Source organism: Merops nubicus, unplaced genomic scaffold (genome assembly GCF_000691845.1).
Source record: "Merops nubicus isolate BGI_N331 unplaced genomic scaffold, ASM69184v1 scaffold36554, whole genome shotgun sequence".
NCBI lineage: Eukaryota > Metazoa > Chordata > Aves > Coraciiformes > Meropidae > Merops > Merops nubicus.
In genome coordinates, this window is record NW_008602863.1 from 1 (window position 1) to 12,611 (window position 12,611).

The window sequence follows — 12,611 nt, forward strand, 5'->3', positions numbered from 1 at the left end:
CCCCCCAGTGCCTCTGCCAGAGCATCCTTCATGTCACTGCACACCCAGTGCCCCTGCCTGCATCCCAAACACATCCATGGGGAATCCCAGATCCCAGACTCCACCAGCACCTCACCCACATCCTGCCCAAACACTCTCAATGCCATTCTTAAATCCCAAACTCATCCTTCCCCTCGGATGCACCCCGGGTACCTCAGGCTGCCTACGGGGTGCAACCACGGGCTGGGGGACCCTGGTGTGCCCTGCCCGGGCAGCTGTGGCACCACCACACCATGTTCACCCCCTAGGATGGAGGGCCGTGGACCTCCTGTGTCCCTGGCTGGCGAGTCCTGTGCCTGCTGCACAGGCTCATGTCTCAGGGACCCTGGGGGACATGATCCTCCGCTCCCGACCGTTCCCCGCGGCGAGGGGACCATTGTGATTTGGAGGCATTGTTGGGGAGGGGAATGAATCACCCTTTGTGCTGCAGGGGAAGGTCTCTGCACCCCGCCCCTCGCTGCTGGACCTGCTTTTGTCTGAGAAACTCTTCTCAAAGCTCAGCCCAGGCTGTGCCACCCCTCCTGTGCTGGCACCCACGGACAGCAGAGGGCTCTGACTCTGCTGGGGTGGAGAAGGGCACAGAGGGCTGGTGGGGCAGAGACCACCAGGAACAGAGTAACCTCCTCCTCTTAAAAACAGCTACCCCCTTTTACCACAGCTTTCTGAAACAAAGACTTCAGAAATCTGTCCAGCACACCCCAGCCTTCGTTAGGAGAAGCAGAGAGCCCAGAGGCAGCAAAGGGGCAGGGCAGGTGAATGCTGCAGAGCCTGACCTGGGCCAGCTCCCAACTTTGGGTTCCCCTTCATGTTATGGATGCTTGAATGCAAACCTGGGGCATGAGAGGGTCCTGAGGGCCAGGACAAGAGCTGAGACAGAACGGGAACCCCCTCCCCAGGCTTTGGATCTCACTGGCAACCTCAGCAGCTTGTCACCCCTCTCTGCCCCCAGCAGCATCCCCCTGCCACCCCAATTCCTGGTGCTCACACCCGGTTGAGCTCAGCCAGGCAGTGCAGGGCTGCTCCCCCCAGCCCCAGCACCCCCAGCACGCCCAGGGCAGCAGGGCTGGGGGGCATCAAATATTTATCAAAGCCCCAAAGAGCAGGTAAGGGAGGGGATTGGGTTTCCCAGCTCACCCCTCGGGGCTTTGTGTGTGCCAGGCTCTCTGCCAGCCACCCATGAATAAGTAACGGGCCCCTTGCCGTGACACCGGCTGCCAGGAGCTGCTGCCACCCCCCCCCCACGCTGCACCCAGCAGGGACCTCGCTGGTGCTGGGGGCAAGAGGCAGCAGTGCCCAGGGGGCTGGAAAGCAGGCAAGGGTCTTAAAGATTCCCTAAGAGTGATTCCTTCCAGGAGCACAACCCCCTTTGCTGTCTGGCAGAGGCAGAGAGGGCCACGGCTCGGTGTCTGCAGGGTTTGGTCCCTGCAGAGTTTGGTCCCTGCAGAGTTTGGGGCTCACACATCATCCTGAGCTGGGGACACCCCTTGTGACAGCTGCAAGCAGGGAACCCACGCCAAAGGGAGGGCAATTCTCAGCCACATCAAAAGTTGTGTTGCCCAGCACTAAGTGCCCAGGAAGATGCTTCCCAGAGGAGTTTCTCTCCATGTCTCATGATCCATGTCTCAAAGCCTCTGCAGAGCTCTTTCCTCTCTGCTTCCAGACACCTGCCTGGCAGCACATCAGCTCAGCCAGGCAGCACTGACCTGTCCCTGTGCCCGTGGCAGGGTGTGAGGCCAGAGGGTGGCTGGGCAGGTCACCCCCTCCCCAGCACTGGCAGGGGATGGGTCCCACATGTCCCCGTGTCCCTTTTGCTGCAGTGGGCAGAGCCAGCTCCAGCACCGAGTGGCATCAGGCTATGGCAGAGCACAGGGCTCGCTGTGCTGCAGGTGGAGATGGGCACCCATCGGGCACCCTGCTGTCACCCCTGAGCCCCCCAGACAGGCACAGGGGCAGCAGGTCACCCACTCCCACCCTCCTGTGTGCCAGCCAGGGCCAGCAGCATCACCTCCACTGCAGCGCTCACAAACACCCGCTTGGGATGAGCTGCTGAAGCCACAGAGCCAGTGCCCAAGCACCCACAGCACCCTGACAGCTCCAGAGCATGGAGGAACACGGGGGAATTCTGATGGAAATGGTCATGGGATGGGGTTGTTCCAGCTCCAGGCTTCCTGAGGGCCCCATCACTTCTGCCATCCCACGAGAGATGGGGATGGGACCCAGCTGCTCCCACCAAGCCAGGCAGGACTGAATGTCCCCGTGTGGCCCGTGCCCGGGGCACCCCAAAAGGCTGCCCGGGGAGGGGGGTGCCCAGCCCCACGCCGTTACCTCCACGAGCCTGTCCTGGGGCCTCAGCCCTGCTCTGGAGGCCGGTGAGTCGGGGTCCACCGAGCGGATGAACTGCCCCGGCCGGGACTTCTCGCTGTGCAGGTTGAAGCCGTAGCCATTGGGGCCCTTCTTCATGTGGCACAGCCGAGGCCGCAGCTCCTCCTGCAACGGGGACAGCCCGTGGGAAAGCTGCTCCCGGCCCAGACCACCAGGCGCCTGCTCGGGCGGCAGGGACGCCAAAAACTCAGTTTGTAGGTTGGGTTTTGCTGTGAAGCAGACCCAACCATAAATCAAAAGGAAGCACCGTATCTGCAGCCCGTCCTCCTGCACGGGGACAGGTTAACAAATGGATTTCCTCTCATTGAGCCTATTTTAGAAAATCAATTGTCCGAAACCACACCAGAAAAATGAAAACAAAACAAAATATGCATTTCCTGCACCAGAAGCAGCCCAGATAAAGCCCACCCACACGCCGAGACACCCCCAGCAGCAGCCGAGCCCCGGGCAGGGAGGGGACAAACACAAGAGCCTGGGTGAAGCACACGGGCTCCAAGACACTGGGTTAACCCCAGTTATTTAAAGCAGTGCCATGCCCTAGGTCCTGGCAACACCAGCATCACCCCTGGGTACAACCACCTCCCAGCAGAGGGGCTCTGGGGGTGATGAACCCCACGCCCGGCAGCTCCCTGCAGCATGGAAAAGCTGAGCTTGCTGGAAAATGCTTTATGGCTGCTCAGGGAGCTGGGGGAGCAAAACTTTCAGCTTCCCTCCAGGTCTGCAGGACCCATTACACTCCCTCAGATGCTGCTCTCCCCACCAGCCTCAGCACAGCCCCTTCCAGCCCACGCCCTGGGGCCACCAGTTCACGGCACAGCTCCACGGCACCTCGGGGACACGGGTGTTCAGCTTCATCTCCAGGGTAAGGAAAACATCCCCTGTGGCTGAGTTTTAACCTTTCGTCAAAAGAAACACTGCTCCCCTCCCGCTAACAGATCTGACTTTTTTCAGATCACATTTGTGGGGAAACCTCATCCAGCCTTTCCTTTCAAATTAAAAACCCAGGCTCCAACTTCCTCCGCATCATTCTCTGGGCCAAGAAGCACCATGAAACACCAGCCCTGCACCTCTTCCCCTCCTGTCGCATGCCCAGAGTGTCCTCCCTCCCTCCTTCCACAGCTCTGGGGCTCCCACATGCCCTGCAGGAACTGCTGGTGCCAGCAGCTCCTGGCACACGCAGCACCCTGGAGTTATTTCTGCAAGAACATCCTCGATGTTGCTTAAAAGCTGCTTCCTCTCCAGGAGGGGCTGCGGGAGCTGGGGGCACCCATGGCTGATGCCCACCCATGGCTGATGCCCAGGAGATCTGGGCACCTGCTCCAGTTGCAGATGTCGAGTGGATTAGTTGACCTTAAAAGGTCCCTCCCCACCCAGCCTGGTCGATGATTCTATGATCTGGCCTGGCCACCACCCATGTGGGTGACCCGGGGGACAATGCCCCAGCTCTCCAACTGCACCTGGACCCCGTGTGGTAAGAGCCAAACCAGCCAAAGGACATTTCCCACAGCCACCATGGACCTGGGCTATGCCCAGGGTCCTCTCATGGCCCAGTGACAACAGGGAATGACTCTGCTTGGAATGACACAGGCCAGCTTCTGGCCACTGCGAGTCACAGTGGGGCAAACGCACAGCGGGGAGAGCAGTGGAGAGCTGAGTGGATCCACGAGCACTCCCTGAGCTCCCAGCTCCCCGTGGGGACAGGGGGGACCCCAGGGTCAGCCCCTAACTCCTGCAGGAGGGGATGGGGAGAGCAGTGACACAGCCAGTGTGGATCACCCCACGTCCCTGTCCCCAGCTGGGTCCCCCAACTGGCAGAGCTCAGGGCCAGAGTGCCCCAAGCAGCACGGGCACCTCCGGCCACCTCCCCCAGCCTGGGGGATGCTGCTGGCAGGGCACGGAGCCCACGGGGCAGCAGGAGGGAGCAGATGACAAATAATCCCAAATAATCCCAGCAGGAAACCCCCACTTGGTGCCACAGAGAGCAGGTGGCCCTGTGCCACCATCCATGAGCACCCAGCAAGGGGGGGGACCAGGCACTCTGCTCCCCCTGGCACCAACTGCCTCTCACAGGGTTTAATGCAATGGGGTGAGACCTGGGATGGGGTAAGGGGAGGCAGAAACCCACCAAAATTGCTTCACTGGAGGGAGAACTCCCCCTCACCCCATCCAGCACTCACTGCTTCAATGGGGCGTCAAATATCCCAGCAGAGCTCTGCTCAAGCTGCTGATGAAATGCTCAAGCTGGAGGAGTTCAGGGGATGGCTCTGGCATGGCTGCAGCCTCTGTCCCCACACAGCCCTTTGGTGGGAACAGGAATGCAAAAAAACCACTAATTCATAGAATCATAGACTGGTCTGGGTTGGAAGGCACCTCAAAAATCACCTAGTCCAACCCCCTGCCATGGGCAGGGACACCCCACACTAGAGCAGGTTGCTCAGAGCCCCATCCAACCTGGCCTTGAACACTTTCAGGAATGGGGCATCTACATCTTCTGGGGCAAAAAGCAGGGGGAATTTTGGGCATGGCTGCAATGCCCAGGGGAGCATCCACAGACAGGGATCAGGACTCAGGACCAGCTGAGTCCCAACAGCCAGGAAGAAAAGAGGGATGTGAGATGAGCAGCCCTTGCTGGACACCAGGTCAGGGCTGCCCGTGATGCCAGAGCTCTGGTGCAAGAGAGACACCTCAGCCACCCTGACACCTGGGGGCCAGAGTGCCAAATTCTTCAAAAAACACTAAAAAACAAGAGCCACTGTCAGCAGCACCCATCAAGGGCACAGGGGCTCGACTGGACCAGCTGCAAACTGCACCTGAACCTTTGCAGATCAACCTGGAGATGCAGATTCTTCCTTCAAAAAAGCACAGAGGGAGCTGCAGGAAGAGTCTGATCAACAGCTCACGTGCTGCTGCTGAGCTTGCAGGGCACGAGGATGCTCCCAGGGCAAGTTCTGGGGGAAAACAGACTCACAGGTAACCTCCCAGGGAGACGCTCATGGCAACAACACCCCAACACCCAGATTGGATCTGAAAGGTGAAAACCATCATTGCAACATCCACTGCTGGCTAAAACCCAGCTCCTGCCAAATCAGGGCAGGGCTCCAGCTACCTGCCCGGCAGAAGCCCGGAGAGGCTCCCCCGCCTGCCACCACCCAGTGCTCCCATCCTCACCCCCTCAATCTTCACCCGCCCGTGGTTTTCCCATGGCCCTGGAGCAGTGGGTTCACCCTGTCTGCAAACAGCTCCAGCTCTCCTCCGAGCTCTTCAAACACTGAAGAAAACAGGAAATGATTCAACTGGTCAAAAAGGGTCAGAGCTGGGCGACCTCGAGGGATGCACGGGGCTCTGTGCAGCTAGGAAAAGGGCCACGTCGCTGAGCAGGGGGGAAAGCATCAGGGGTCACCTATTCCCACCTCAAAAATGACTTTTTTTGCAAATCACTTCCCTCTTGCTCCATTTTTACAGGCTCAGCAGGGCAAAAAGCACCAAGAAAACCACCCTAAAGTGGCACGCTGCAGCTGCCATCCCGGCGTGGGGATCCCCAGGGCTTGGCAGGCAGCAGGGGGGACACGTGGCAGGGACGGTGCCACCACCCTGGGGGGATCCCCCCTGAAATCAGATTCCTCAATAAATAAACCACGCAGGGGAGAGCTTTGCCTGCAGGAGCTCGTTGGCTGCGAGGGGGGTAACCGGTGCCCTGCGCTTGCTCCGGTTTCACCACAAAAATCTCAGATTCAAGGTCCTTAACTAAAATGAGTTGGAGATCTCTGGTTTATAAATAAATCAGTACACAAACACAAAAATAAATCCCAATTCGGCATCTGTTTGGAGAAGAAATCCTCAAGCAAAACTGCTTATCCTTGCAGAGATGATCCAGGGCTTTCGCCACGCTCTTAAACTTCCCAACCAACGAAATCCTTGGCTGCTGGACAGAACAGGTCTTGGAGCACAGCTCTGCAAAGCCCCTCGCTGGGATGAAGCAAGGACAGATCCTCCCCTCGCCTCACCCAGCGCCCAGCACATGCTCCAACACTTTGCTCTTCCATCTGGGCTGCCACGGAGCCGCCGCGTCTCTTGCCAGCTCTGCTGGTTATTTTCTTTTTGACCCGTGCCAACGTTTCCCTGGTTGTGTTCTGGGAAGATATTTCCTAAGCTCCCAGGGGGGGATTTTTTTGCCTTTGTGAAAGCCAAACCTTGCGACAAAGCGTTCCCTGGAAGAGTGGCACGTTCTCTGGGCTTCCCAAAAAAAACACTTCAGAGGAGGCTCCGCCGCCCTTCCGCACGCCAAGGGCACCAAAGCCACTCTGGGTAAGCTACATTCACACCTCTGCTAGAAAGCAACAAAAAAGAGTCACTTTTGGGTCTATTTGTACATAAAAACTGCAAAACAAAGCCAATTTTTTCTCCAGGGATCCAGACACCACCAGCGGCCACCGAGGAGCTGATCTGGATGGAGAAGCAGCAGCGTGGGAGGGGTGCACGAAATGCTGCCTGGAAAAACCACCCCCAGAGGTGCCACTCCAGGCAAATCATCATCAGTTCAGGAGGAAAAAGGTTTCGGAAACGCTGTTCAAGCTGGTCCATTTAAAAACACACAAACAAGACATTAAATAACAATGAAACGCTTTCAATAGAAATAATAATTACCAAAAAAACTTGGTTGGGTGTTGCCAGCTCTCACAATCTCGTTGCAACATCTCATTGCAGCTCTTGCAGCATCTCATTATTTTCCTTTAGTTTCCAGTGTTGCTGCTGGGGTCCTCCCAGGGACACCCTTTGGCTCACTGGGGACCCCTCCTTAGCCAGGGACAACCCCTGGTTCACCAAGACACCACAGCACAGGCTTCATGCCACCACCTCATGCAGGTCCCTGCAGTGACCAGGGACACTTTGGTGTCTCATTTGTACACCTGGATGTTCCAGGCACACGCCACCATGGAGCCAGTGCCATAAATGTCACCAACTCTGATTGCCAAGGGGTTTCCATAGAATTAATTAGTAGGTGCCAGCCTCCACACAAGCAGAATCCACTTGCAGATGCACCAAGGCACCAGCACTTTGGTCTTTTCCATTTGCTAGAATAGGCTTGCCCCTTGGATTTTGAGGGGCAGCACAGTAGCCCCTCCACATTCCCCTGTCCAAGCAAAACCCACCTGCTTCTAGAAAAACTCCTCCCTGGCTCCAGCACCCACACACCAGCCCAAACTCAAGGGCACGAGACCACCAGCACCAGAGACCCACTGACCCAGCCCCAAGCTCCAGCCCTGTGCTTCCCTCCCACCCCAGCCCTGCCCACCACCAAACCCCTGCCTTCAAACCATCACTTTGAGCAGGAACAGGGATGAAAAAGGCTTTTCAGAGACCTCTGCCACGCAGGGATGAGCACAGGGTTTTGTATGATGCAGACTCGCTGCCAGCCCAGCACGCTGAGCTCTCGCCCAGCCAGAACACTCCTGGGTCCCCCCACACCTGGGATGCTCAGAGCTGGTGGTCCCAGGACAGCCTCCAGCCCCTCCACCCCACAGCTCCCCACAACCCACAGCCCAACACGTCCTCTGCACCATGCTAAAACCCCCAGAAAAGTCACATTTTAGGGGTTTATTCCAGGAATAAACCACCGGTGCCAGCTTGACACCCGCTCTCCCAGCTCCTCCAGGAGAGGAGGAGGAGGAGGACTGAGCACACACACACAGAGCTAGTCTAGCAGCCAAGGCTGGCTCGGTACCATCTGCTGTAGAAGCCCAAAGGGTCCTGGCACACCACGGGGCAGAGCAGCTCCTGCAGCTCAACGTGCCGAAGCCACGATGCTGCCGGGCACCTCGGCGAGGGGGTTCACCCCCTGAGCCTCCTCCAGGGCTGAAGGGAGGCAGCCCCACGGCAGTGCCACGATGGGGACTGGAGCTCTGACCCCCCCAGAACAGGGATTTGCCCAGCAATTGTGCTGCCTGGACACGCTCCAGGCTCCAGCTCACCCCTTGACAGGTCCGACCTTTCCTCCTCTGCTCGGCCCGGGCTGCAGAGCACACAGGCTGGAGCCTTCTGCCCAGCTCACATTGTTAACATATTTTCTTTTAAGTCAGCTCCCGTGGCGTTTCCTCTCCTCTCCCTGTGCTTTGGTCAGAAAATGGCTCCTTCACTCGCCTGCTCCCTGCAAAGGAAACCTCCACCAGCAGAGCCTGCCAGGGCTGGGGACACTGCGGTCCCATCCTGCTCCAGGGCCACCTGAGGACACCGAGATGTCCTGGAAGGACAAGGGGCTCTGCTCAGGTCCCCAGCACCCATCCCTGCTGCCTCAGCTCCAGCCAGGGCCTCTCCATCCCCTGCACGCTGGGGTCTTGCCTGCAGGCAGCGAGCACTGAGGGATGCCCAGGAGGGATGCCAACTGGGATGCCCGGCTGCCCTTGGAGGTTTTGGAGCACGGGCAGCACCAGACCCCGACCAAAACCCAACCACCAGCAGGCAGAGCAGGGAGGGGTGATGCTGGGAGCTGGGAAGGAGCCGAGCTGGGGAGAGAAACCCGCGCAGGAAGAGGACCTGGGGCCACAGCAGCACCAGAACAAGGGGCCCATTTACACCCGCCCTGACCCAGGCACCCTCCCCTGGCAGCAATGGTTACGCTGGGAGCCGAGCTGAGCCACAGGCGAGCTCTAATTGCCTCTATTATTACCACAGTTTTGTTGGAAGCTCAAAGGCTGCTGCCTCCCCTTCAGCTTCGGGACACACTTAACTTCAAGCAGATGCTCGCGGCACTGAGCTGGGAAGGGGAGAGGGGTCCCCACGTCCCCAGCCTGGAAACTCACCATCCATCACGCTGCGAGGGTGAGGGGAGCTGGGTGAAGCAGGAGCCCTCACCCCAGCTGCCAGCAGCACCCACAGCCCTGCTTGCCACGAGAGCTGGGAGCCCTCAGGCTGAGCCACGGCCAGGAGCAGGATCAGCGCAAGGAGGGGGGTCGCCGCCCACCCGCCACAGCTACAGCAGGGCTGGCTCGTGTTCCCCTTCCCCCAGGAAAGGCTCAAATTTTCCCATTAAAGCAGCCCCAGAAAGGGGGTTATTGTGGGGCTGTTGTAGCCCTGCAGCCCCCGTGGCCAGGGGGACCTCAGTGACACTTTGCACAGGGCTGACTGCTGATGGCAAATGTCCAAGGAGCCTCAAAACCCAGCCAAAAAGCAGGACCAGCAGAGCACCTCGTGTTCCCCTTCCCCCAGGAAAGGCTCAAATTTTCCCATTAAAGCAGCCCCAGAAAGGGGGTTATTGTGGGGCTGTTGTAGCCCTGCAGCCCCCGTGGCCAGGGGGACCTCAGTGACACTTTGCACAGGGCTGACTGCTGATGGCAAATGTCCAAGGAGCCTCAAAACCCAGCCAAAAAGCAGGACCAGCAGAGCACCCCGAGGTCTGTGCCACGGGGTGAGGGCACAGCAGCTCTCCCACTGCTGGGAAAAGCAGGGTGAGGATGCTCCCCGGGCTTCCCACCCCCTGGGCCCCACACGCTGCTGGGAAGGGCTCAGGGGCTCCCTCCTTCCCTGGCCCCACGTTTCACCCAGCTCTGTCCCCTGGCTCCGAGCCAGCCAGCACCAAACCAGCTCAAACTCCAGATGTTGGTGAAATGCTATAAATAAAGGAGGGGGAAGGGGAGAGGGGGCTGGTGGGGTGCCAAGCCCACCAAAACACAAGCAGATGTTTCCCTTCCCTGGCTGCACCCACCCGTAGCTGGGGCTGGGGAGAGAGGTGGCAGTTCCAGCACCCAAAGGTGCCTCAGCTGGTGAGACACCCCCCCCAACACCTGCAGAATGGGGATAATTCAGAAGTTTTCCACCAGCCAGGCCAGGAATAAATCCTTGGGCAGGACCAGCATAGTAAACAACCTGCTTCCATTTTTATACAGCCACAACTCTAATTACCACCCACCTCGTTAGCCGAGGAGGTGTTTCAGCTCCAACACCAGCGGTCAGGGGAGAAAACCCTCACTCCACTCCACAGGACAAGCCTGGCAGCTTGAGGACTCCTGCTCCAGGAGCTCGTTGCTTCCCAGCATCACCCAGGGAAAGCAGCTGCAGCCTCCACATCCCAACGGCACATTTCGGGTGCTCCCCAGGGATGAGCAGGGGCTGCAGTGGTGCCACCCTGAGAGAAAAGAGGGGCCAAGCACAGCTGAGCTCCCACCAAATATCTTTTAGGAGAGCCCTGAAATGAGCAGAGTTACCTTAAACATCAGCAGGAGGAGAGGAGGGTGCTCAGGTTCCTGATGCACCGTGCCAAGGTGCCTTCCCTGGCCTCGTGGCAAAGCTTCATGCCACCCCTGCCCCAAACTGCCAGGCAGGCACCATGCCTTGAACAGGAGCTCTGGGCTTCCCCAGTTCATTTCAATTGCTCCCATTATTCAAATTGCTCCAATTATTTAAATTGCTCCAGCTGAGTTTGAGTGATGGAAACATCTAAAAAATGATTTGTTTTTAAAGGGCAGGAGCCAGGGAGATGTGCCCTGCCTCCCCCACCAGCCACAGCCCTGCTGCCCCAGCACCCTCCCAGCAGCCCGGGGGGCTCAGCCAGGCACTGGGGCTCTGCCCTTCAGCACAAAGGGGCATCCCCCACCCCCCCTGAGCCACGCACCACAAGGTCCAGTCTCCTCTGAGCCCACACACCCCAATTCACTCCCTTCCAGGACACAAGCCCCCCAGGAGAGCAGGGTGGTGGTGCCAGCACCCTGCCTCAGAGCCAGACCTTGGCCACCCCAGGCACAACAAAAGGTTATTATCCCAAGAAACTGCCGGGCAGGAGAAAACAAGAGCAGGAAGGATGTGAATGTTGGGGAGGACGCTTGATGTCCAGCCCATGGTGACAGTCCTGCCAGGCTGGGCTGCCCCCTGGGACAGCAAAGCTCCCACCCTCCCCAGGCACCCCACAGCGGGGCAGGGCGATGGGAAAAACGTTTTCCTTCTGGCCTCCCTTTGGTGTTTCACCTTTAAGCAACTTGCTGCCAAAGAAATAAGATCCTGACCTTAGCTGCTGATGCCCTAGGGCGAGGGGGTAAGCCTGGATTTGCCCCTCTCCGAAATCCCCGCACTCCGGAAATCCCTGAGCACAAAGAGGCCTCTCAGGAGAGGGGCTGAGGCTGTGTCCTGCTGAGGACCACGTGTCCCCGGTGGGGACAACCCCCAGGAGAGGGTCCCCAGCAGGCACATCCCCTGCCTGGGGCAGGGACATCAGCCCTGCCTGGCTCCGGGGGGGTCCATCCCATCCCAGCGGCGATGCCAGGGCCGAGCTCTCCCTGCCCTCCCCCAGCACCCCTCCAGCTGGGGAACTTCTCAGCCACGAGCCACGAGCAGCAGCTTTTTTTTCCCCTGGCTTTGCTGGCGTTTGAGCAGCTCCAGACGGCGAAGACACCCGCGCTCTTCCCCCGGGCAAGGCTGGAGCCAGGAACAGCAGCCCAGGCTTGGCTGGGAGCTGGGAGCAGCTGGCCCAGCCCAGGGAGACACAGCCAGGGAGGGAGGGAGGATGGAGGAGACCGAAACCGCCACGTGCACGTGTTTTCCTTCAGACAGACAACTTTTCCAGCACCCCCTGCCAAGGGACTGTGTGGCCAGGAGCTGCCCTGCTCCGGAGGGATCGGCCCTGGCACAGCCCAGGGCAGCAGCGTGGGCCCTGGCAGCCTGGGGTTTGGCCAAGAGGAGAAACAGGGGATCCCCATTCTGGATTCCAAGGGATCTGACAGGATCCAGAGGGAGAGAAGGCAAAGAGCATCGGTCATTCTGTGCAAGGCTCAAACCACAGCTTGAGCTGCTGGAACAGGGGCAAAAGTCCTTCCCACGCTCGCCAGGAACCCCCTGGGTGAGGGGAAGGCAGCAGGAGATGATGGGAATAAGCTTCTCTGCTCACACAGAGCTCCTACCCCTCCCCTCTCCTTCCCTCTGCAGGGTCCAGGCCGCAGTGGGGGCCCCGCTCCACAGCACCCCAGACCAGAGGCACAACTGCCCCCCAGGGCAGCTCACCCCAGTGTCCCCAGCACTGCTCCAAGGACAGGCAACAGATCCCAACGGGAGCCTCCCGTGCCAGGCAGGACCCAGAGCACACCCCACGGGTGCAGCCCGAGGTTCTGGCCAGGGCAGAGTGCTGCCCACGCCGTGCCAGCCCGTGGCCTCCCCAGCTCCTCCCCAAGGCCCAGCACTGCGCAACCACCAGATCACTCCTCAGCCCT

The 12,611-nt window shown here is 59.3% G+C and overlaps 1 protein-coding gene across 1 annotated transcript; it reads right to left on the minus strand.

Annotated features, from left to right (window-relative positions):
* Positions 1–2,364: 2,364 nt before the first annotated feature.
* Positions 2,365–2,630, minus strand: LOC103771202 (Na(+)/H(+) exchange regulatory cofactor NHE-RF1-like; the record flags this gene model as incomplete). The annotated part of the gene is made up of 1 exon (XM_008938493.1): positions 2,365–2,630. A coding segment is annotated over one exon (266 nt), but the record flags the coding sequence as incomplete, so codon positions are not given.
* Between the last annotated feature and the right edge of the window lie 9,981 nt (positions 2,631–12,611).